The sequence below is a fragment of the Panthera onca genome, chromosome B1 (genome assembly GCF_046562875.1).
Source record: "Panthera onca isolate mPanOnc1 chromosome B1, mPanOnc1 haplotype 2, whole genome shotgun sequence".
Lineage (NCBI taxonomy): Eukaryota > Metazoa > Chordata > Mammalia > Carnivora > Felidae > Panthera > Panthera onca.
The window spans coordinates 61,753,425-61,779,349 of record NC_138342.1 but is presented as its reverse complement, the minus strand read 5'-3'; the positions used below and the strand labels follow the sequence as shown (position 1 = coordinate 61,779,349).

The 25,925-nt window shown below is 40.0% G+C and overlaps 2 protein-coding genes across 19 annotated transcripts in view; one reads left to right on the top strand and one right to left on the bottom strand.

Annotated features, from left to right (window-relative positions):
- Positions 1 to 19,005, top strand: part of CCDC158 (coiled-coil domain containing 158) — a 101,526-nt gene extending 82,521 nt beyond the window's left edge. For 15 of the 18 annotated variants that reach the window (XM_081795534.1, XM_081795543.1, XM_081795546.1 and 12 more), the window contains 7 exons: positions 5,810 to 5,970; positions 7,307 to 7,366; positions 8,257 to 8,316; positions 11,830 to 11,897; positions 14,577 to 14,735; positions 16,531 to 16,630; positions 18,796 to 19,005. In XM_081795534.1, coding sequence (XP_081651660.1) covers positions 5,810 to 5,970; positions 7,307 to 7,366; positions 8,257 to 8,316; positions 11,830 to 11,897; positions 14,577 to 14,735; positions 16,531 to 16,630; positions 18,796 to 18,916 — 729 coding nt within the window. In that variant the 3' untranslated portion in view covers positions 18,917 to 19,005. Of the gene's footprint in view, positions 1 to 5,809; positions 5,971 to 7,306; positions 7,367 to 8,256; positions 8,317 to 9,511; positions 9,662 to 11,829; positions 11,898 to 14,576; positions 14,736 to 16,508; positions 16,631 to 18,795 lie in introns of those variants that run through there. The other 3 variants (XM_081795541.1, XM_081795545.1, XM_081795547.1) reach the window with 3 other exon arrangements.
- A 2,339-nt stretch (positions 19,006 to 21,344) lies between these two features.
- On the bottom strand, positions 21,345 to 25,648 carry STBD1 (starch binding domain 1). Its single transcript, XM_060654830.3, has 2 exons — positions 25,333 to 25,648; positions 21,345 to 23,250 (listed from the first exon to the last, which is right to left on the bottom strand). The coding sequence occupies exons 1-2, from the start codon at positions 25,532 to 25,534 to the stop codon at positions 22,391 to 22,393; spliced, it is 1,062 nt and encodes a 353-aa protein (XP_060510813.2). The 5' UTR covers positions 25,535 to 25,648; the 3' UTR covers positions 21,345 to 22,390.
- Positions 25,649 to 25,925: the final 277 nt, after the last annotated feature.

Genomic DNA, 25,925 nt, shown 5'->3' with positions numbered 1-25,925 from the left:
ATACTATACATATTGGCTTGCAATTTGCTTTTTTTTACACTTAATATTTCTTGGAGGTTTTCTCCACAAGATTCCCTAATGGAACCAAATTCTCTAAAGTTTATGGATGCATGAGGACAGTGTCTATAGGTAAATTATATTGTCTGCTTTGGTTCCACAACCATTAGGGGACCTTTGCCACAGCCTTGAGATTCCTTGGTTTGAGCTAAATGTATGTGATATCTGGAGGTAGTTCCTATGCCTCAGCATGTAGCATAATCTTTTACATATTGCAGGACATATGTGCACACACTGCCCCCCACCACACACACACACACACACACACACACACACACACACACATACCTCAACAAATAACATTTGTTAAATAGTTAACATTTGTTATAATTGTGTCAAGTTCACTTCTCCTTTAGTTAAAGAAAATAATGTTGTTTGCTTAGAAAAGTAATTATACTTTTTAAAAAATAGACCCAATACTTTATTTGAACACATACTTATAACAAAGAAATACTGTTTTTAAGTGGTAGTTATAAAATTTACTGAGATGTAACTTTCAGGCTGTGCACTTTTGCCCCTATTTATTGGCTGTTCATTGTATAAGTGTTTAATTTTCTGCTATTTAATTCAAGCCTCTAGAATCCCATTTTATCCTGTTCCTAATATTTCCTTTCATGGCTCACTTATATTTTACTGGGAAGACTAAAGAGAGAAAGAATTATTTTCTTCCAGGTGTATAGGAGGTTCAATTCTAGAGCCACCATATTACCGTTTTGTGAATGTCAGCGTAGAGAGTATTGTGTAAAAGCACAAAGGTAAATGCTTTCCTCCCTATGTGGGCTCCAGAAGAGAAGGTAAGCTATTGAACATGTTTCCCCCTTACAAGAAACTGTTTAAAAAACTACTTTGGGGGAACCTAGGTAGTTTAGTCAGTTGAGCAACCAACTCTTGATTTCAGCTCAGGTCATGATCCCAAGGTTGTAGGATTGAGCCCACATCAGGCTCCATGCTGAGCATGGAGCTTGCTTGAGATTCTCTCTCTCTCTCTCTCTCTCTCTCTCTCTCATCCACTGCCCCTTTCCCTCACTCATGCTCTCTCTCTCTCTAAAAAAAATTAAATTAAAAAAATTAAATTAAAAATAATTTAATTAAGAAAATAATAAAACTATTTGAAAACAAAGAGGAGATAAGTTTCTGACAGTAACCATGTTAACTTTTCCCCTGAAATTTGAAAGAAAAATAAAGGAAAAAGAATGATAATATCTCTACTTCTATCAAGGGGAGCATAGTAGCTGGAATGCACAACTAACTCTGGTAACTTTTATTAGTGGCTGGTACTAACTATATGTTGTAGTACCTTTCTGGTGATTCTAGATCAGTAATATGGAGCATATAAAATATGTTTTCATATTAAGGGGAGAGTGAGGTGGAAACCAGCCTTTCTTGGATACTTACCATGCACACATTAGTACTTCTTATTGCTTATGCCATCCTTGTAAAGTAACAGGCATTTTCCTCCTTTTTACAGGTGAGGAAACAGAGATGAGAAGAAGCATTCCACTAGTTAATGACATTATCTGTTTATGCATTTGCCTCCCATATTAATCTGTACAGTCTCCACAGACAGGGGCCAGACACATTTGTCATTTTACTTTAGCTTTTTAATGGAGTGTCTGGCCCATAGTAGGTGTCCTGCGAAGTTTCTTGAATGTAGAAGGTAACTTGCCCTAGATCACATAATGGAAGAATGGTAGAGGCAAAAGCCTGTGCTCTTTTCCACTGTATCACACTGTCTATTCCCTGTCACCTCAAGAATGGCTTAGGAAATGGTACTGGCATTTGTGTTAATATCTCTTGAGTAGTTTTAAAGATTCCCAGGGTGCATTTAACTTATAAATCAATCTTTGTTTAATGCCTCTGAGTTTGGGGTAATTTCCCTCATGTGATTTGCGAACTACTTTCAGTAATAACCAGACTGTAATTATGTTGAGGCCAGCTGCTCAACTATATTATTTACTCTGTGCCCATATTCTGTAATTTTGTGATCCTAAATTTGGATACCTCATAGCATGCTGATCACATTTCCTAACGAATATACCCAGTGAGAACCAGGCAGTGTGCCACCATGGAAAGACCATGGGCTTTGAAGTCAGACAGATGACAGTCTTTATTCCAGTTTTGCCATTTACCCCTCGTGTAATTTTGACCAAATTATTTAACCTCTCTGTGCCTGAGTTGTCTCATTTCTAAAATGGAAGTGATTATTTCTACCTTATTGGGTGGTTTGAAAATTGAAGTTCAAATGAGATAATATATAGAATGCCTGGTGTTTGGCAAGCACTAGATAAATGGTGCTTCTACTTATTTATCCTGACAGTTTGAAATGATGATCTAAGTCTAGGAAGAGAAAGTTTCATTAGAATAAATGTCGTCTAGGGGTGCCTGGGTGGCTCAGTCAATTGGGGGTCTGAATTCAGCTCAGGTCATGATCTCGCAGTTCATGGGTTTGAGCCCCACATCGGGCTGTGCACTGATAGCTCAGAGCCTGGAGTCTGCTTGGGATTCTGTGTCTCCCTCTCTCTTTCTGCCCCTACCCCACTCGCACTCTGTCTCTCTCTGTCTCAAAAATAAACAAACATTAAAAAAAAATTTTTAAAGAATAAATGTAGTCTAGAACTTGGTAAGAAATACACAGAAATACAAAGTATAGCATATGGAAGATGGGGCTTATCAATAGCGTGTGGAAAAGACCTAGGGAACCTCAGTTGACTCCCTGCTCAGTCTGAGTCCACAGTATTACGTGGCAGTCAAACAAGGTTTTAATGGTAGCATCCAGATCCCAGAGGGGGACAGCTCTTCTCCACACTGCTCTGGACACTCCCTGAATTCTAGATTTCATTTTTGGGGCATGGTTGTTTAAGAGACTCACCGATCAAGCAGAGTCTGTCCAAAGAGATAGAACCAGAGTGGTGAGAAATTGTGAGCCCATGCCTTATGAAAAGAGTAGACGGCTTGAGGAGATTTAGCCTGCAGTGTGTATTAGAAAGTGGAGGTAGGGGAGTGGAGGCTGGAGTGACAAAATAAGTGTCCATTTCTTGAGGGTTACATTTGACTTGTTCTGTATGGCCTGAGGGGTAAAATGATGACCAGTATAGAAGTATGGAGGAGATTCAGTTTAATAAGCCTTTCTCTCAAAGGATTAAAGGTATATAAAAATTAAACTGCCTTCCTTGGTGTTTGGTGATCATGCAAAGGCCAGATAAGTGTACTGCTAGGGGAGATTGGACTGTACTGTTTGGAAATTGGACGAAGCCCAAATGATCTTTAAGACCTCTCCAACCTTGATAGTTTTGTGATTTCATACACAAGCCAAGTATAGCTTATTTGTAATGGAGTACATAAAGAGTGATGATCAAAACAAGTCCTTGCTTCTGTAAAGCAGCTTACATTTTAATTAGAGGAGCAACACACATTTCAAAAGCTCTTAAAAGTATTAGGATGAAGTCATAATAAGAAAATGTCATAGGACTGATTATGATCAATTGCTAAGTGAATGTTGGAATTGAATTTTTTTCAAACTTTTCTGTCTTATAAAGCACCAGTCACTCTCAAAGAAACAAGTGCCCTGATCTCAGGGTGAAAAAAAAGCCATATTTGTATGTTTGTAGGTTATTATACTATCACTTATAATAAATGTCAAGGCCTGAACATTTTTAATAATTACTAAGCTTCTTAAATAAACTTCCTAATGGGCAGATGATATGAATGAAAGTCCAGGTGCTACACTGAGATTTTAAGGTAAGAACTAAGGTGACTGAAGATTGAAATAGGATAAGGTTTTCCTTATAAAGTTTTTGAAGTTTTATTCCATAACAGACATTATGTCCAACAGGGCTAGGACAAGACAAAGCCAGTATTTGGTAAAATTGGATCATCTGCTTAGAGACAAAAGCTTTTATTCATATTATGAGAAACTGGTTTAGCACCTATGTAATCAGGGATATATATGGGAAATCTCTGTACCTTCCACTCAATTTTGCTGCGAACCTAAAACTGCTCTAAAAATTAAGGCTATTAAAAATTGGTCCACATTTGTATATATTTTAAATTACTGGAGACAAATTTAATCATTAAATTGAGTCTGATTTATGAAACTCTGAACTCATGATAATTTCCAGGTAAGGTCACCATCAGTAAACTGGAAAGACCATACTTACCACCATTCAGTTAGTCAGAACTCTTGACATCTTCAGCTAAATGTTATATGTGGTTTGCCAGCGGGGTTAGGACGGGGAGGGGATGGGAGGGTTATATCAGTAACATTAACACTCGTTTGGCGTGGACTGTAGACAAGCAAAGCTGGTGTTCATTCAGCAACCAATGTGTATGGCAGGTTTAACTCTACATTGAGATAGATACCTCCAGCTTTACAACTTGATGATGGGGGTGCTGGATGGCTCAGTCGGTTAAGCGTCCAACTCTTTCTTGGTTTCAGCTCAGGTCATGATCTCACGGTTCATGGGATCGAGACCATGGGATCAAGCCCCATGGGGGGAGCTTGAGATTCTCTCTCTCCTCTCTCTCTCTCTGCCCCTCCCCAGCTTGTGTTGTGTCTGTCTCTCTCAAAATAAATAAATAAACTTAAAAAAATAGCTTGATGATTGATGATTTTCTAGCCATGAATGTCCTCCTACTAAGACCACCTGCTCACCAGTGCAACTTCTGACTATCATTTGGTTTCCCCTTTTGAGGTGCCTTTTGGGAACATCTGTAAGTTTTATTGTAATATAAATATTCATCAGCAAATACTTGTATATCTGAAAATCTTTTATTTAAAAAAATTTTTTTTAATGTTTATTTCTTTGAGAGAGAGAGAGAGAGAAAGAGAGAGAAAGAGGGCAGGAGAGGGAGACACAGAATCCAAAGCAGGCTCCAGGCTCTGAGCTGTCAGCAACAGAGCTGGATGTGGGGCTCGAACTCACAGACCATGAGATCTTGACCTGAGCCGAAGTCAGACGCTTAATGGACTGAGCCCCCCAGGCACCAATCTGAAAATCCTTTTAAAACTTATTCTCAAATACTGACTAACACAGTTTGAAAATATTGAATGTCTCTTTCCTCATCAGTAAAATGGGGGAGTAAATTAATTCATCTCTAAAGAGTTCCTTACTTTTATTTTTTTTAACATTTATTTACTTTTTAGAGAAAGAGAGGCAGAGTGTGAGCAGGGGAGGGACAGAGAGAAAGAGGGAGACACAGAATCTGAAGCAAGCTCCAGACTCTGAGCTGTCAGCACAGAGCCCAAAGCAGGGCTCAAACTCAGGAACTGTGAGACCATGACCTGAGCTGACATCTGACACTCAACTGACTGAGCCATCCAGGCACGCCTAGAATTCCTTACTTTTAAAATTCTGTAGTTTTATAAAATTAGTTCAACCATAAACAAAGTATTGGAATTATTTTGCCTGGATATAGTTGTAAATATTTAATGACTTCATACTACATTATTAAAATTTTTTAAAAATGATTTAAAGATAGATGTGTATAGTGTGATTCTATGTGTGTATATTTTAATTTAAATATATATATAAATAAGTGTATACACATTTATAAATTAGATATAGCACTGTGTTGATTATTGATTGGTTACTACTGATTATCCCTGAGTAGTAAGATCACAGGTGATTTTTGTTTTTTCTTCTTTTCCTCCAAAATTTCTATTTACCAGCTGAATTAATTTTATAATAGGAAATAACATACAACTCTAAAAATAAAAACCAGGGTGTTTGTTTTGTAAATTGTGTTAATGCAGCACTCTTTGAAACCTAACACGTTGAAGGAAGATCCAACGAGGGACCTGAAACAGCTTCTCCAAGAGTTGAGAAGTGTGATAAACGAGGAGCCAGCTGTGCCTCTGGGCAAGCCCGAAGAAGAAGGGAGAACACCGTCCCGGGGAGCGTCCTATGTGGCTGTGTAAGACTGGGTGTGCTGCAGAGTGAGCGAGCTGCTGTCACCAGCGGTTTGCCATTAGTTGTCTACATGATACTCTGTGGGAGGTTGATGTTTAAACAACTTTGAAGAATATCTGACGTTACCAGGGGAAACAGTATGAAAGTGGAGAAGCTAAGCAAAAGTAAAACAACTTGATATCAAGAGTAAATAATGCAGTTATTCTGCTCATAAGCTGTCAAAGCAAGGTGTTACCCAAAGTTACAGTCATATAATAATGTATAGTTCCCAACAGATTTCACATCTAAAATCGCTTTTTAAATCTTTCTTTAATTTTTATATTGAGGGAGAGAGAGCACGCATTTAAAAATACATGGAATCTGGAAATTGTTCTTTGTATAATTAACTGAGACTTATATTTATCTATACAGAGATGATAGAGGAAGAGATTGCATTACTGAATCTCTCTCACTAGAGAGAGAGTGGGGAAGGGGCAGAGAGAGGAGACAGAGAATCCCAAGCAGGCTCTACACTGTCCATACAGAGCCCGACGCGGGGCCCAAACCCATGAACCGAACCCACGAACCATGAGAACATGACCTGAGTCAAAATCAAGAGTCAGATGCTTAACCTACTGAGCCACCCGAGTACCCCTCACACCCATAATCTTATTTGATTATCACAACCATTTGAGCTAAGACAGAGCAGGATTTATTTATCCCATTTTACAGATGAGATAAACATAAGTTTCAAAATTTTGACTTGCCTGCAGCCGCACAATTTCGATGGTGGAACTAAACTAGAACCTTGAAAACTACATGACTCTCAAGGTATAATCTAATAGGAAAGTCCTTGGTTCTCATTTGACAAATGAGTAAATTTAGGCATAGACTGAGTTGCCTTCTCCTATAAAGCAAAGAAGCAAAGCCAAAAGTGAAAGTTAGACCCCCTGGCTCCCCACACCAATCAGTCCACAAAGATTACCATGATCTCCCTGATGAGATGATTTCATCACTTTAGCCATTAATTATGGGCTTGAACTATTTTGGACTATATTGAACATGAATATATTTGGTACCTGCCTTTAAAGAATGTATGTTAATTTGCTATAATCTTACAAATAACCTTGTCACCAAAGCCTAAACTCAGCCTAAAGCTTTTGGGAGTCCATGGAACAGAAAATATTTCTGAGTTGAACTCCAGGGACAGCCTTCTGCAAAATTTGCTTGGAGGCCTACGATCTACTTTTACACTTTAAAGAAGAGTTAAATACATAGGAGCAGTTGATTATTCTAAAAATAGATGGAATCAGGAAATTGTTCTTTGTATAATTCACTGAAAGTTATATTTATCTGTACAGAGATGATAGAGTAAGAGATTGCATTACTGAATCAAGCCTGAGATCAGAGATATGCCAGAGGTAAGAAGAATCTGAGATTCTGAATCTAATTAATTGTCTAAGAATTTTTTATGTTTCCAGGTAATTTGGGAAGTCTGGACAATTTACATGGGAATTTAGGGGCATTTGGGGTTCATTGAAGGAAAGCTGTTTACATTGTTTAACAAACTAAAGTGGATTTCAGTGTAATGTACTTTCTCAAAATCAATACAATTTTTTTTTGCTTATTTTAAATTTTGCTACTGTTTACCCATATTAAGATATTTATAGGTATGCCATACCAAAAATGGAAGATTTTTCTACATTTACACTCATTTACAATGGCTTACATAACTTTTGAGAGGAAGGTAGTCCAGAAGGAAATGCTAACAATCTCAGTACAGGATTATAAGAACCTCATGGAAAACAATCCTATTTTCCTCAGTAATTGAATAGCTGAATTTTTAAATGAAATCCTAAAAAGAGCGTAAAGAAATTAAATCCATAACCCCTTAACAGAGACAACTTCTGAGAACTGACTTTAACCAAAAAGGAAAAAAGGCTAATGTTAATTTGTTAATTCAGGTAAAACACAGAGGCCATTGCCCGCAGGTTTTCATGAGCTCCTCACTGCCTGCTGATTAGTACCTGGTTCCTTAGTCTGAGGTTGAAGGAGGTCCCTAACTTGTCACCAGCCCGGTTACTCCCGTAGTGTACTCTAACCGAAACAGACTACTGGGTCCAAGAGGAGTTCACTCCTTTTCATCTCCAAGCTTTTCTTCACACTGTTTCTCCACCTGGAAGAGCCATTAGCCCTAGTCTCACCTTTGAATCAGCGTTGGTGTAAAAGCAATGTTCAAACAATGTTGTTTTATCATTAAGTAAAAATAACACCGTGTAGTCTTTCATTTCTCCCATCCTTCTGCCAACAGAAGCAACAACTCATTAAGGGACTCCACCGAAGGTAGCAAATCCAGTGAAACTCTTAGCAGGTAAGAAATGATCTTAGCAATGCCTGAATGTCCTAATGTCCTCATTACTACTGTTTATTCATTAATTCAGCAGATTGTTAACTGTCCGTGAAGTGTCATACTCCACACTGGGTCCTTAAAATGTAACAGTGGGCAAGGCAGACAAACGTGGGCTTACAATGATAAGATCTGTTTATTGACTGACTGCATGGAAAAAAAAAACTTACTTTTATCTTTTCTATTTTCACCACCTAAAAAAAAAATAAGAGAATCAGAGCCTTTTTTATATCCTCAGAATAAGAAAAAGAATTCTGTTCAAATTCAGTTAGGCAGAGGCTTATTCATTGCTGTATCTTCAGCGTCAGCCATATTGCCTGACCCACAGTAGCCTTTCAGTAAAGTTTTGTGTAATGAGTGAATTAAGGCAGTATTAAAAATATTTTCTTACTGTCCTTACTGCTTGATCAACAATGAACTTTTTAAATATATCTTTATCAAAACAAATTTTGATTTTCTTCTCACCTATGTATGTGACACTACGTAGCACCTATTAACAATATTTTTATTTTTACATTTTTTATTTTTTATTTTAAATATTTTTATTTTTACATTTTCTGGATGCCATAGATATTTCATTTAGTCTGTATAGCCTAATATTTTTTTAATGTTTGTTTATTTTTGAGAGAGAGCATGGGCAGGGGAGGAGCGGAGAGAGAGGAAGACACAGAATCCAAAGCACAGTGTATCTAACCTGATCTTATATCCATATGTGGGTTAGAAATGAAGACTCACATTGTTTAAGCAGCTTTCCAGGGCCATACAGCTTGTAAACAGTGGAGCCAGATTTGAACTCAGGTCTAGCTGGCTCCTGAGCTCAGGTGTGTGACCACCTCCGTGTTTGGCCTCTGTGTACCTGCACTGAGCTCCTGGGAAAGGGCCCTGTCTGTGCTAGGCACAGGGCACAGAAGGGCTGCTCCCCTGAGATGCGTCAAGCTCTGCTATAGTTTTTCCATGACCAGAAAAGTCTGTTTCCTTCAGCAATGATGTGTTCGTGAAGACACAGATTGGAGAGGAAAAGATGGGACCTAGCCCCTACTTGTGTTCGAATATTTAATAGAAGAAGAAGAGGTTTTCAGATATTTAATAGAAGTTCTGAAAAGCATGAAACATACTAGAAAATTAAAAATGCATTTGAATGCTCTATCCTGTACTTCAGCACACTGGCCATTTTGGAAACTCACAAACAAAGAATACCACAGTTGCTGTTTTACTACAACATTTCACTGTAACTGCAGCACCTTTGCTTGACTCGGCATCTTACAGCAACGTTTCTTCATTTAGAAACTTCTGCAACCTTTTAAGCTAAATCAGTATGGTCCATATACCCAAAACAGAATAAACAATTAAAGAAACGAACAACTCTGCTGTGTGGATTTGTGCTCGAATTATTCTGAGAGCCACATTTCTCAGAAGTTTGTGGACAATTGACTTTTCTTATTTTGTTATATTATTATAACTTAATGAGCAACATTATGCCCTAAGGAAGGTTCCCAATAGAGGCTTCAAAACATCCAGCTCCTTTTTACACATCTCCATGTGGATGTTTCAGCAGATGAAACATAATGACCTGAAGATCACAGTGACCAAAATAAAACAAAGGCGGTCATTCCACAAAACCATTCCCCTCCAGCTCATCTTGTTTCTGTAAGTGGCCCCCTGCTTTCCAGGGCACCTCTGCTTAACCCTAACGTTCTCTTTGGTTCTTCTTTCTTCTTTGTCGCGTTTCTCTAGTCACCAAATCTTATTAATTTTGCCTCTAAAACAGTTCTCAAATCCATTTTCTTCTTTGTACATCCTCTGGAACGGCCTGTGTTAATCTCCTATGTCTGCTGTAACAAAATTAGTTGCTTAAAATGACACAAATTGATCTCTCTTACATTTCCAAGGAGGCCCGAAGTCCCAAATCAGTTCCACCAGGTGGAGTCAGGATGTTGGCAGGTCCACACTCCCTCCAGAAGCCCTTGGGGTTAATCCATTTCCTTACTTTTTTCCAGCTTCTAGAGCTTTGTTCCTTGCACTCTGTCTTGTGGCTTCTCCCTTCATCTTCAGATAGCAGCAGAGCATAGCATCTTCAAACCTCTCCGCTGAGATTGACACATCGTCTTCTCTCTTTCACGTGAAATCCCCCCTGCCTCCTTTTTACAGACGTTTGGGATGGCAGTTAGCCCCCCTCCTAAGAAACCCAGAATAATCTCTCCATCTCAGGATCTTTGATTTCATCACATCACATCACATAAGGCAACACTCATAGCAGATATTTTTGGCAGCCGTTATACAGCCTGCCACACTGCTCTAGGCCTTTTTACCTTTCTTATAGACTATTGCAGTGGTCTTGACAGCGTTGAGTGTGGGTATTTTTAAACTCCAGTCTCATAAACATTCCAGTCACTTCTATATATTAATTTCAAATTGATCTGCCTGAAGCACACCTCAGAGTATGACCTTCCCCAAGCCCCCAGAACCTTCAAGGCTCCCCCACTGCCTCCTGCAGCAAAAACACTCTTTGCCCTGATAATTAAGACTATCCATGGCTTCCCTTTCTAGGGCTTTTCTCCTAATAGAGCTATCCTCAAACTTTTTGGTCTCAGGACCCCTTTTAGTCACAAATATTGACGATTCCTAAGAACTTTTGTTTATTGCTATTCTAAGTATTGGAAAATAAGTTTTCATATTAGCATTTTAAAAATAGAAAACATTTTGATATACCTTTAGAAACAACAGTGTGTATCACATGTTCACCTAATAGCATTTTATTTTGAAAAATAACTTTTTCAAACAAATTGTTGAGAAGGCATTCTTTTACAATTTAACATGTGACTTCACAGAAGATAGCTGATTCTCATATCTGCAGCGGCATTTAATCTGTTGTGATATCAGATCTTGTGGATCCTCTGGGAAACTCCACTGCTCATTTGCGAGAGACTGAGAGTTCAAAGCAGATGCTGATGTTAGTGTCATAATTAAGACAGTGTGGGCATCACACACCCCCTGCAAGGGAACCACTGCCATAGTATCCTCGTGCCGTCACCCAAACCACAGAGAACAGTGTGGTTTATTTCAACCTGTTGATTTAAGTAAGTCTAATAGTTTTGTAAAGTGATACGACTATTGCTAAGAGAGGTTCCTTTTTTTTGTCTTTTTTTTTTTTCATTTTAAAACAAGTTATAAAGATTGTGCCTCTTAGAATCTATGAGAGAAATACTTCGGGTTTATAGCTATTATAAAAATGAATTTTCTAACCAATATTATTATATTTTCATTCTGCAAAGTGTTCATGGGCCCTGAACGATTAACAATAATGCAACTCGGGATCTCCCTGATATTTTTTGATTTCTGCAATTTAGGGTCATAACTGCCATCTTTAGCTTGTATTTTAGTCTGTCACTTTTGTGTGCATTAGCTTGCTTCTGTCCATAAATCTTAGTACTGTATTTGTGAATTGGAATGTCTGCATGACCATTCTTATGCTTCCAGAGAGCCGGTCACATTACATACAGGAGACCTAGAAGATCCATCTAGTTGTTTTACATTCCCATCTACAGGTGAGTGAAAAGTACACAAGACAAGCCTGCTTCAAACTCTGCAGTGGCTTCTCATTTCCATGCGAGTGGAAGCCAGGTATGACAGCAGCCTGTAAGTCCGCATTAACTCTCTAGGCTTATTTCCTCCTACTCCCCCCCTCATTCACTCTGTGTCATCTACCCTTGAATTGCTCCTTGAACATCCCAGGCAGCTTCTGTACTAAGGCCTTTACACCACTGTTCCTTACACATTGCTAACCCTTCACCTACTTTAAAGGCTCTGCTCAAATGTCACTTACCCAATGAAACTACTCTCATGACCTTCTGCCAAAATTGTAACTCTCCCGTACTCCCAATCACCCTTTTTTGTTTTTTTTTAAATTACACTTAGTATCTTTTAATATGTAACTTACTAATTTATGTTGTTCATAAAGGTGACTCTGTCACCTCCTGTTAGACAAAAGCCACACAAGGGCAAGTATCGTTTGGTTTCCTGATATATCCCAGGCACATAGCAGGTGCTCAATAAATCCTTATTGAACGGATGAAAAGAAAAAGAGAAGAACTGAGACAGATGGTTCTTTTTATAATTTCCAAAGACATAATGCTATCTGTTAAACAAGGGAGTCAAGGAAGAGATTGAAAGATAACAGAATCTGTTGAAAAGCAAAATGGCATAACAGACTAGAAATGGAAGAGAAAATAAAAACATTACAGGGGGAAGAAAGCCTTAGGAAAAACATAAATGGGATAGGCATGACTGAAATCACAGGGACTTGATGGACCTTCTGTGGGGAAATTACACAAAAAGAATTTTTAAAACTAAGACAAAAATAATTACAGAGAATATGTTATAGGGAGCCTCGGTGGCTCAGTTGGTTGAGCATCCAACTTTGGCTCGGGTCATGATCTCAGAGCTCATGGGTTCAAGCCCCACATTGGGCTCTGTGCTGACAGCTCAGAGCCTGGGGCCTGCTTCAGATTCTGTCTTCATCTGTCTCAGCCCCTCCCCTGCTTGCACACTGTCTCTCTCTCTTTCTTTCTCTCTCTCTCTCAAACATAAACATTTAGAAAATTTTTAAAAAAGATTTGGAAGGTGTAATTGGTCTTCCTATAGAAGAGACTAAAATGAATAGGAAAGAATGAAGCTGTGAAAATGATGGTTATTCAACAAAGGCTTAGCTGTAAATCTGGACAGTAATATAATATTACAGAAATAATGTAAATAAGGAAAGTTGAGGTATGAGGTGAAAGAGATAGGAGAAGGATAAATCTCCATATTTTCTTGTTTTTTATGGAAGATTGTCAGTATATATCTAAAAAAACAAAACAGTTTTAATAAAATAAATGCAAATTCTTAATTTTTGAATAATCTTCAACTTGTGAGAAATCTTTTAAGAACTGTATTTTGAAGAAAAGGACCATTTATTTGAAGTTACTGCTTTGAGGTTTACTTCACTTACATGTTTTACTGTTGTTTTAATAATTACCCAAGAGAATACAACATGTATTCTTGCCTTGTTAGATTAATATAAATGAGAGCTTTACTTTTTTCTTGCATTGTGAGTACTTTAGAACATGTTAATTCCACTCACTATTCTTTCAAATTATATAACACTTGTTATATAAATATATATAACATTATATATATGTGTTATATATAAATATAACACATGTATATTTTAATTATAAAGGTAAACACCACAATGGATAATTTGCATTGTTTTATACAGTTAATATCCATTTAGATATACCCATGTGATTATACTTTACTTTCTCTCTGGTGTCATTTTACTCCCAATGCCTTTAATTTTTCCTTTAAGGTAAGTCTGCTGGTGATACATTCTCTCAGTTTCTGTTTTTCTGCAGTTGTCTTTATTTCATCATCATTTTTGAAGAATATTTTTGTTGAGTTTAGAATTTTAGGACATTTTTCTTTCACTTTGAAAATATTCCATGGTTTTCTGGTTTCCATTGTTTCTATGAGAAGTCAGCTCTGAATTTAATTGTTACTCATTTAAATGTAATCTTTTTTGCCCTTTTGGCAACTTTAGGATTGTTTTTGTCTTTGATTTGTTTTTTGAGGTTTTTGGGGTTTTTTCTTTTTCTTTTTTAGCAGTTGTTATTGGTATGTTCAGGTATGGTTTTCTTTATGTAAGAAGTACCTGTTTAGGGTTTGGAATAATGCTGCTTAAATCTGTGGTTGTCTGTGCCTCCACTATCCAGATCTTGTGGGTCTATACCTATTACTCGTATATATGATTTTTTCTCTTGGTTTTCTGCCATATCATTTTGTCTCCTTCTATGCCTGTTTGTTTTTATTCTATGAAAGACATCTGTGAAAAATTGTTCAAATGGTTGGAGGCAAAGAATGAGGTTACCTTCCTCCAGATAGCATTCATGCTTGCTTCTGGTAGACAACTAAGAACACCGCAATCCCAGATCAATTTAATCCAATCGGGAATTCAGATAATTTGAAGCTAGATCTCAAGATCCCCAAGGGCAGGTCTTGTTCCTGTTCATCCTTATTTCTAAGACAGCCCTTTGCAGTTCTAACCCAAAGCCTTGGGTATTTATGGGAACATCCCCTTACCCCCATCATTGGGAATATTTTCTCATGAAAGTTTGACTTTTTGAGAAGTGCAGTATACTATTTTTAACTAATTCTGTCCTTTTGCTTCTGTTCTTGCAAAATTTTAGCAAGTCCATCTGTGAAAAATTCAGCTTCTCGTTCATTCCATTCTTCTCCTAAGAAGTCTCCAGTTCACTCACTCCTAACTAGTTCGGTTGAAGATTCAGTAGGCTCCACATCACCGTATAGATCCACGAAACCCGTTCTTTCACCTGATTCTGTTAAAGGTAAGAATGATCTGATGTCATTGATGAGCTTAATTGGTTTCCTCCTCTGGTGAATTGAAAGTTCTTTTCCATAATCAGAATTAATAAGATCTTATATGGTGTTCTTATATGCAAACTCTAACTGATGCTGTGTAACTTAAGTGAGTCTTATTTAAATAAAACAGCTATCGCATGCATGCACACACTCTCTTCTTAATAAATATCCATAGATATTATATGTGAATATTTTCTCTATTACTCTGACATAAATAATGAACTTCCCCCCCCCCTTGCATTTTATTATAAGATTTTGGTCTTTTTTTTTTTAATGTTGTGACTTTTCTTTCTTATTTACATTCTCTCAAATCATGACTCTCTTCAGTCTCTGCCTTTGTAAGTGCAAGTATTTATCATACAAATTTGTCAGATGTCCTCATTTCTTAAATGTTAAGTTCATTTGTTATTTGCTAAAACAGATAAGGAAAATGGTTTTATTTAGATTAAGTGCATGATAAATAAGTGGACATTATATGTGTGTGTGTGTGTGTGTGTGTGTGTGTGTGTGTGTATACTGACTTGAACTTGAAATGTTTTTACCATATATTGACAGCAATGCAAACAACCCCATGCTCTCTGGCATCAGTCCCTTTGATAAGGGATAAACTAGGCAAATTGTTGCATCACTGTTAAGTCAGCTCTCAGCCTTTAGAAATTCTATGCCTCATACATTTCTAGATCTCCCCCAAATCTGAAAACCACAACATAATCACAGATTTTAGTACATTTTACCATCTTTTTTCTGTATTTTGTCCTCCATCCTCTCTTACATTTCTGAGTTATTCCTTGGTGTCTTTAAAAATACTAAATACTAAATAAAAATACTTTTAAAAAAGGGCAAATTCTTGAGCTATTAGAGCTGTGACTATTGTAGAAGTAGAACAGTACTTCTGGTCACCTCATTATTAATTTGTGATTACATAATAGCATGGAATTTCCTTTTTTTTTCTATTGTCAGATCCTAATCAAACATCATGTATTTTATATTATCCATGTGAAAAATATCTCTCTGAGGAAGTGGTTTTCATCCTCTTGACCTAAAGTAATTCTTAGATGATTGCCTCTAATACTAATATCTGTACTGAAAAGAGTGGTTTTTTTGATAGGAAAATGAGCCACCAAAAAATATTTTCAAGATTATACAGCAAGTCAGGGACTAAGATCAAAGTTAGAATTTCAGGGTTGCCAATCAACTATCTTTTAGAGATCAGCAAAACGTAGCATACTTAGTAGAGGTTAGCTTACGGGCTTCCAACCCCTCTTCACTTGCTCCTCCCACATGTATTCCAGGCTCACTGTGGCCATGTCAGGATCCAGACTCCCTCTCCCACCATGTAAAACTGTCCTCATTCAGGTGACAGCCACTAAAATGGGCACTTGGTCTCACACACATTCAAAACTGTTGCCAGTGTCGGTATTAAGTCTTGCTCTTCCAAATCCTAAATTAACGTATCTACACAGGTTTGGTATGAAAAGCTGTCATTTAGAATGAATGTGTCATTAAATTTAAAGTATTCCTCTCGCTCATCCCATTTAATGCTATGTAGTTAAATAATAATAAGCCAGATTGTTTTGAAACAAATTCAAACAAGCTAGTGTTGGAATATTTAGATAAAACACTTTTTAATTTGTATAGTGTTTTAAAGTTTCCATTATTTTAAAAGAAAGGTTGTTTAACTTGTAATTGGAAGATTTCTAAGAAGAAATACTGAATAGACTTTTAATATCACATCTAAGCAATTTTCTAATAGCTTCACAGTCTCAGCCAATAGAAACAACAGGAAAAACATGTCGGAAGCTTCAGAACAGACTGGAAAGCTTGCAAACTCTGGTAGAAGATTTACAGATGAAGAACCAAGGTACAGTGTACATTTCGGAGAGATCTTCCTTGCTCAAAAGAGTACTCACCTTCCCTTCAGGTGAAGCCTGTTGTCTATAGACCCGCAGAAGAGGATATTGAATAAGCAATTCAGAAACATCAAGTCAAAACATTAAGGTCTTAACCATGACTAACCCCCAGATTAATTGTGTGACCTCGGGCATGTCACTTTAGCCCTGCTCTACTCCGTCATCTAATAGGGATGATAATACTGCTGACCAACCCTCCGTAGGACACGTTTTGAGCAGTTTTTCACACAACACTTTCCCACACATTATCTTTCTTATCCCTGTTAGGTCTGCACATAAGCATTTGTATGATGGTAGCCAGGATAAGATTGTAGTTGATAGCTGGAAGACAAAATAACCATATTTCACCTTACACAGAATTTAAATTAGCATAGGCTAGAAGAGACTATGCCACCCAGTGAATCACTAACTAAAAAGATAAACTACTTTCAAATGCACTAAAGCTGTTTGAATGAGAAACTGTCATACTCTGCAGATGGTAGGTAAATTTGGGGGCATAAGTTCTAAGTGGTTGTTCCTGTGGATGTGGGAAGCCCATCATGTTTTATGCTTTTCTGGTATAAATTCATGAATCCAGGAGTCTGTCAGAGAGAAATAATTTTGGAGTATACTTGTTAATTCTTACCCATCTTTCTATCTCTAGAGAATATAAGCTGCTAGATGAAGGATAGTAGATATTTTTCTAAGAACAATTCCTTATAAAGAAAATTTAACCTTATCAATAATAATAGTTGCTATTAATATTTCTTGAACACTTACCAGCTGTGTGGCAGGCCCCGTATTCAGTGTTTGATTATTTATGTTTTCTTCATGTGAGCCTCACAATACTGGGAGGTGGGCACTGATATCAGGTCATTTGAAAATGAGGAAACTGATGATCAGATTACAATCAGTAAATAGTTAAGTCACACAACGAGTAGTATATCTGGGACTTGATCTCTGCAATTGCTGCTTCCAAAGTCCACGTTTTTCAACATGCTGAGGCTATGCCAAATTGTTATTAAGGCAAGTTCCAGATCCTTTCTGTTAATCCCAGATCCTTGTGTATATAAACATTAAGAAAACATTTGATTTTAAGTTTGTCGTGATATTTTTAAAGGATGCATTATCTTATTGGCCCCATTTTTATTCACACTTTGACTTATATTTCTGAATATATATCTGAGTAATGCTACCATGTAATAATCCAAATGGGAGACATGTTGTATTTGTTTGAAAAATAAAAAGACCTTTTTATTTGATGCATTGCCTGGATGGAGTGTCTCTTGGAAGTTATGAAACAAATATTTTGGGAGCATTTATCAAAACTTAAAGTGTATATATGCTTTGACCCAGAAATTCTACCTCTAGCGATTTATTCAAGAAAAAATTGTACAAGCACACAAAAGTCTGTTTATAAAAGTATTTCCTATACTTTTATAAACAGACTTTTGTGTGCCACCAATGCCACCATAAATCGCTATTACAATACCATTGACTATATTTCCTGTGCTGTACCTTTCATCCCCATGACTCATTCATTCCATAATTGAAAACCTGAGAAATCAACTTTTAAGAATTTTATTTACTAACATGTTGGTACATCCATATAATGGAATACTATACAGTCATAACAAAACATGAGCTGAACTGGAAAAATGTTGACATTTTTTAAGTGAATAAAGCAAGCTACAGAACAATCTATACTACATATTTCCACTTGTGCAAAGAAGGAAAGTGTGTGCACGTGCGTGCATGTACACGAAGATATTTACCAAACTGCTTTCGGTGACGACTTCTGAGGGGAGTTCAGCAGGTTGAGGGAGCAGAGACGAATACCTTCACCTTCATCTCTCTTTGCACCCTTCTGAGGTGTTCAAATTATTTACAATTAGTATGTATTATTTCTATAATAAGTATGCTCACTTAAAACAACCGAAAGAGTAAAGATTTACCCTTAGCTCTGTCCATAACGTCAGTCTTTTCAAAAATATGCTACTTTGCAATTTTTAAGAACTTCCTGATCTCAGAATGTGTCTCTTCTATAGTAGCAAGCTGACCTTTTAAGAAGCACATTATAAAATTTAAAGGCAGAGTAGATGTTGCTAATCTAATTTTGTTTTATCATCACTTTCAGCAATGTCTTCAATGATCAGAAATCAAGAAAAGAGGATACAGAAAGTGAAAGACCAGGAAAAAATGTTACTAAAATGATACATTGCTTGCCTGTTCTTTACAGAGGGATGATGCCCAAATAATTGTGGTGTTGCTTATAATTAGTGCCCTGTGTACTTTTTTTCTTTTTATGTGAAAATTTAATAAAAGATACCCTCCCCTGTAAACTCTATTTTGAAATAAACTATTCTTCAATGCTCTCACAGTAAAACTTCAAACAGTTCTAACTAGATGTGAAAGTCTGCATCCCTTATAAGGTATTAATTTGTGCTAAGACCCATGTGCTGGAACAATTGTGTGGTTTTTATTATCTTCACTGGTGCTGAAGCAATAGTTATTCTTTCCAGCTTCAAAAAAACTTGACACACAAGTAAAATATGTGGTATAATGCCCAGAAGGACAAACTCCAAGGTACTGACAGGGATCCATTTGTGACCCTGAACTCACTGTTCCGTCAGTTATCAATGAATGTCATCAGATAACACAACATCGGGGCCCCTAATCAAAACTTTTAGAAAAGTTTTTTCTAAAAAAATGTTTACATATTAATAACTGTAAAGAAAGAAACAAGAATGTGTTCTTCAGCTGGTGGGTAACTTCTAGGTTGAATGGATTCAGCCTGCTTTACTTAGATTTTATTAGATTAGGAGGGTTTTGCATGTGGATTGTTTTCTAACAACAATAACCAGCTAGGTGTCCTAGGAGTCCATTCAATTCTAACACTAACTACCTGGAGTTAGTATCAGATTCTCCAGGTCTAAGGGTTCAGTCCCACAAGACCTCCCCCCACTTCAGATGCAGTTGCAATTTCTGGGCTACCTGTACTCTGGCTATAAATTGGAGTTTCCCACATCCCCCTCCCCAGGTTCACTAACTTGCTAGAACAGATCACAACTCAGAAAAGTACTTTACTTACTATTACCAGTTTATTTTAAAGAACACAACTCAGGAACAGCCAAATGTAAGAGAGGCACAGGGCAAAGTATAGGGTTCTGGTACACGAGGCTTTCATGCACTCTCAAGGCATGTCACCCTCCCAGGACCTAGACGTGTTTACCAACCTGGACGCTTCTGAAATCTTATTCAAGAGTTTTTATAGAGCTTAATCCGCAGTCCCCTTCTCCTCTTTGGAGATCAGGGAAGGGGGCTGGAAGTTCCAATCCTCTAATCACTGGTCTTCCTGCCAGAGATGACAGGGACAGCAGAAGGGTAGCTGTCTAAAGATGTCACCAAGAAATGACTGCCCTGCTAGAGGCTATTCCCCAGCCCCAGTGCCATCACATCTACTGACCAGTCCTCACTAAAGGCTTGTGGACAAAGCAATACGCAGCACTTTCTGGCCAAAAATTTTAGTAAGCATTTGTGTTTTTCCTCACTTTATTTCCCCTTCCATGAGCTGGATACAGTGGACAGCGGGGTCCTAGGGGATGGCAGAGCCGCAGGACAGAAGCAGCCTGGGCAGCAATCTGCAGGGAGAGCTGCCCTTCTGCCAGAAATACCCACTGCTGATTATTTAGTGAGCAAGAAACAGGCTTCTGGTGCAGCCTTCTTAACATGCATGGTGTCTGTCTGTGACAGCAGCGGCATTAGTCCCAACCCGGTGCAGATAATAGTGACTAAATCCTCCTGTTTCTCCTCTAAATGACAGTGTTAACATGCTAAGCATGTCCAATTTTACAATATTCTTTTAAAATATGAAATTTAAGGGGCACCTAGGTGGCTAAGTCGGTTAAGTGTCCGACTTCGGCTCAGGTCATGATCTCACGGCTCATGGGTTGGAGCCCAGCTCAGAGCCTGGAACCTGCTTCGGATTCTTTGTCTCCCTCTCTCTCTGCCCCTCCCCCACCTGCGCTCTTTCTCTCGAAAATAAACATTAAAAAAAATTTTTAGTATGAACTTTAATATATGTATCTACCTCAATTGGTTTTACTGAAAGATTTTTATTTCATCAGGTAATGATAAAATTGCTAGTGAAAGAACTCTAAAGAAATTTTTATTGTAAACTGTTTTACTTTAAATTTTACCTAATAGAAATGCTGGGGCATTTTGTGCAGTAATAGTAAATGCCCTCTGAAGACCTTAGTGGTAGAGTGTGAAATTCATTATAAAGTATATAAAACGCATATGTGGATTTTACATATACATGCTAGGAGCCAAAAACTATCATAGTTCTTATAAGCACTTTCTATTTTCTTTTGGGTTTATGCTCTTTTCAGCAAACACCATCTGTAACCAGGATTAAACACTGTTTTGCCAAACGATGTTATACTTACTACAAGTTGTTTTAACATATAAAAACTCATTTTCGAGTACAAGCATGCATAATATCCCTCCAAATAATGGTGAAGTTTTAAAAAAGTTCTAAAATGTTTTCCCCAAAGAGAGGAGAAAACGGACCTCTCTTGCGTCTTGATTTTTTCTATGCATCTGTTATTAGTGGAGGAAAATATTGGCATTTTATATCTAAGCTATTATGGTACTAAGATTTAGACAAATAATTCAGACATTTAATGAAGGTATTAAAACTCAGGTTTTATTTGTTCAGTATAATAAAATTTAAATGTCTTACTTCTTCTCAGAACAAGGATGTACCTGTGTGTCACTGTCCTATTACAGTTTTGTTACCCAGGATAGCTATTGGTATGAAAGGGAAGGGCAGGGGAAATGGTTGCTATGGGACAGTCCTTCCGTCAGTCCAGACCCCCTGTGAGACAGGAGGGGAGGGGGTGGGGCAGTCCTGCAAAGGCCCTGGAGGTAAATAATGGCTGTGTCTGTCTTCTCTGCAGTCAGGCTATACCTGGACCCCCCAGCCCTCTAAGAGGCATCACTCAGGCCACCTAGCTCAGCCCACACCTTCATCCAGTTCGCACTTCCTCTCTTCGTGGTCTCCTCCCAATGACAGACCCGGACTAGGCCCCTTGTTTCTACACCGGTCTGCAATCATTAAGACAAAGACTTACTTGATACTTTCAAACTGGGGCTAGCACATAAAATCAAGCAAAAAAGCAAAAACAAAACAAACAAAAAAACACTGGGGAGTCTTAACGTATAACCTCCTATCCTTGCTAACCACCTCTTGTGACCGTATTTTTTTTTCACAGTTCCATATGGCATTAACTATTTTTAAATATAGAGTGTGCACGTAGTAAGGAGTTTCTCCAGTTGTACCAGTAGGAAGGCAGCTCTTTATGAATGAGACGTGTTTCACTCTCTTGGTTTAAGGGTCACCCAAAGGCTCAAGCTTGAACCCTGTGCAGCTGGTTGGTTTCTGCGTGCTCTGGCCAGTCCACACCTGAAGCCTAGCCAAGTCACTCCCCGAGAGGACTAAGCTCTGAAATAACGATGGATCAGCAAAGACCCACCCATCGATGCCACAGGGGAAAAAAAAGTCCATGCTCACCGAAAGCATATACCTACATATGTATTTCTGCACATTAGACAAAAGCCACTAGCAAATTTGAAACAACTCTGATGGCTATATTTGGAGTTATACTTCCTTTATTTAAAATTATTCAGTGTGCTCCACAAATAGCCTCTCTAGTACTTTGAAAACTGAATCACTGAATCCCCCACCGCTTTTGAACCACTTTATCCTCACGGCCAGTCTCCAGGAACCTATTGCTGCATTCTTCCCAGCGGGTAATTTTCCCGTTGTCTACCACTACAAACTTCCATTCCACCACTGTATCTGCTGGCAGGGACACAGAGTGAGACCAGAACCCGTCCTTGCTATACTGGAGTGGGATGTAAGTGTTCCACCTCCCAAGACTCTCATGGTCTCCAGTTACTGCAATGAATTGCCCACCAGTGCTTGTGACATAATGGACCTGGAACCTGATACTAACTTGCTGAGACTCTGAAGACATTGCTACCCCCTTTTTGCGTTTCACATCCATTTCCTGACCTCTTGGTTCCATAAGAGTGCTTCTGCCACAGTCCATTCCCTGGTTTGGGCTTAACACTGGAGCCTCAAGACTGCCACCCAAACCAACATCTCCCCAAGAGGAGTGCCTGGACACCATTTCCCAGTCCTCATTGTCAGCCCGGTCCTGACTGCTCAACTCGGCAAGGCTCACTTCTTTCCCTCTGTCAACGACCAGGTTGCTAGAATACAACTTTTCGGCAAAACACGGAGCTGCTTTAGCGAGTGTCTCTTGTCCTTTCTGGAATCCCCATTCTGCCATAGGAGACTGAAGCCTTTCATTTCTTGAAACTGCAGAGTAACCCCTAGAGTCACCAGTCTCAGATGTAGCTAGAGATTCTGTGTCTGGAAACTGTCCAGAAGGAACATGCTCTCTTGAACTGTCACAATCACCGTCTTTTCCAGAAGGACTCTGCCGTCTCCATGTTGCTTCCTGCAGGTTACCATGGCCTTTGGTCTCTGAAACCAAACATCCATTGCTTTCTTGAAGATGCTCTAAAAAGCAAAAGGAAAAATGTAATAGTGTTAGGCAGTTCATGTGAGAAAAAAGGCTAAGAAAATAGGTTTATTGAAGACTTTACCACTAATCTACCTGCAGTTCACGAAATCCATCTCTATTAAAAGCAAGTGCTTAATTACCTAGTTAAGACACTAACTGAACCAACAGCACGCTTTAAGAACATACATGTATATGCAACAATAAAAGGCACATCTGGGAGTGTCCGTGTGCTCACACAAGAATGTAAATGAAGTGGCCAGTTGTAGAGGCAGCAGTTTAACCCTGTCATGGTCCTTGATCTCTGCAGTCCAGGCTTTACTGGCATACAGCCAAGTTTGGTTTCTATCAGCAGAAAATGCTGTCTAGCCTGTGGGGCAAAGATCCACACAGCTACCCTACAGACCCTACGAGTACACCTGTACTCCCAGGAACTGTCAGCAGCCCAGGGATCAGCTCTCACAGATGTGGGCAGATCCACAGCACCTGTTGCTATGGTTGGGGGGCTGGGGAGGGGGGGGGGGGAGATACAAAGGATAGCAGTGCATCATTGAACAAGGATTGGGGGTGAGGGTAGGGGGAGAGGGCTGGTTTCTCCTTGCCAACCCCATATGCATCAGAAGTAAACCTTGGGGGGCCTGGATGGCTCGGTTAAGCTTCCTAGTCTTGGTTTCGGCTTAGGTCATGATCTCACAGTTTCATAAGTTTGAGCCCCACCTCGCGGGCTCTGTGATGGCACCCTCCCTCTCTGCCCCTTCCCCGCTTGTGTGGTCTCTGTCTCTCTCAAATAAATAAAGTAAACCTTTTTAACAAAACAGAGGCTTTTTACATCCCCTCCCATTGTACGCTTTTAAAAAACACGTTCTTACAGTACACAATCCAAGCTCCCTAAAGGCTCAGTTTCCTTCTTGGCCACCTCACTGACAGTCGGGATAGTTCCCTACAAGATGGAAGTGCCCCAAGTCATACAATCAGCATAGATGGGAGGGTTTCTTTCTTTTGGGGGTGGGGGTTGACCTTGTTTAATTTTATCTCCTTTTAGTGGTGGAGTTGTGAGACGTAAAAACATTGCCCTGAATTCTCAATCTTTCAACCTAAAACATGAGACTGGCTTCATGAAGACGGAGGAGCTCTCTGCTCATCTCAAACCAATCGCAGGAAAGGCACAGAGGCAGTCTTTCAAATGGCTACACATGAACACCGACTCCACTAAAAATAAAGTTCCCAGATGTCATTTTCACCGCTCGGCTGGAGTCCAGGCATGGGCAGCTGGCCAAGGGAGGGCACTGGGAGCTAAGGTTTTCTGCCAGTCCTCTTCGTGTAGCACAGTCTCTAACATGTACACATGTAAACCTGGATGTCAGTTCTACTCATTGGAGTTGGGTGCCCTATTAGGTAGGTCCCCTCCCGGGGCATTAGACAACCCTATGCTTTTGGGTCCCACGGCTCTGAAATGGGCAGCCAGCATACAGCCCTAGGGCTTCAGCTGAGGCCTTCCTGGCCAGAGTCCAACCTGAACTTTGCCTTCCTGACAGAAGCATCCAGATAGCGGGAGGTGCTCAGCGCCTGGGAGTTAGTTCCCAGACCCAGCTCCTCCATGGGGTGAGGTAGGGGAGGACGTGAGGTTATGGGATTGGGACTGAGAAAGTGTCCCTGCTCGGTCTGAGATCGATGAGGGTTGTAGGATCTCCCTGAACCTAGGCATGCCCTTTGTAAGGCCCGGAAGGGGCGCCGCCGCCGCCGCGGCCGCCCGCACTGCGCCAAGCGCAGCCACGCAAAGGAGCCCATCCCCCTCGGGGTCCTCGGGGACGGGCGCCCAGGGTAGAGACTCTGCCCGCGCTGCCCTCGGACGATGGGTCGGGGAACCTTCGGAGCCTCCGAGGAGGGCGATAAACCTGCCCGGCGCGTGCGCACTAGCCTGGGAAAATAATGAGAGGCTTGGGGAGGGTCCTGCCCGGGGTAGGGGAGGTTAGTCGGGGGAAAGGGCCAAGAGAAAAACTCCAGGTGGGTTTTTTTCCTCCCTCGGTGAACTTCAAAGCCCCCATGGCAGATCTGCCCTCGAGACGTGGGAGGAAGAATACCTGCTTTGGTGACCAGCTCCCGCCTGGAAGGTACAGGGCTCGGTCCCCCGCCGCCACCCTGATCGCTTCCCGGAGCCGCAGCCTCCCCCTGAGGGGCGTTCCGCTCCGCGTCGCTCTCATTCCCCGAGTCCCGCAGCAGCCAAACGAAAATCGCTCCGGCCAGGCCCCCTCCGACCAGCAGGGCCGACCAGACGGCGCCCATGGCTGAGAGGCCGCAGCTGCGGGAGACGACGGCGACCGGGAACCGGGACTCGGGTCACGCAGGCAGAGCCACACCTACCCCGCCCGGCCCAGCCTTCTTCGGTCCCGGCGGCCGGCGCTCCTGCGCGGAGCCCAGCCCACGGCGACTAATACTCAACTTTCCCAGCCCCGCCCCGCTTCCCGCCCCGGGGCTGCAGCCCCAGGCTCCGGCCGGGCGGAGACTCGGGCGCCCTCCTTTTCCAGCATATTCATTCCCGACCCCGCCCCGCGGCTGGCGGCCGAGCGCCCGGGTGCCCCGATCCACGTGTGGCCCGCGCGCGGAAAGAGCCCAAGTGCGCACAGCTGCCGCGCGCCAGCCGGGCTCTGCCCCACCGCCGTTCCTCCCCGCTCCC

Excerpts from the sequence above, each read along its gene's own strand:
- STBD1 (XM_060654830.3), bottom strand. The coding sequence starts at position 25,534 with ATGGGCGCCGTCTGGTCGGCCCTGCTGGTCGGAGGGGGCCTGGCCGGA. Across the intron at positions 23,251-25,332 it reads GGAGCTGGTCACCAAAGCAG|AGCATCTTCAAGAAAGCAAT; the intron begins GTATTCTTCCTC and ends TTTGCTTTTTAG.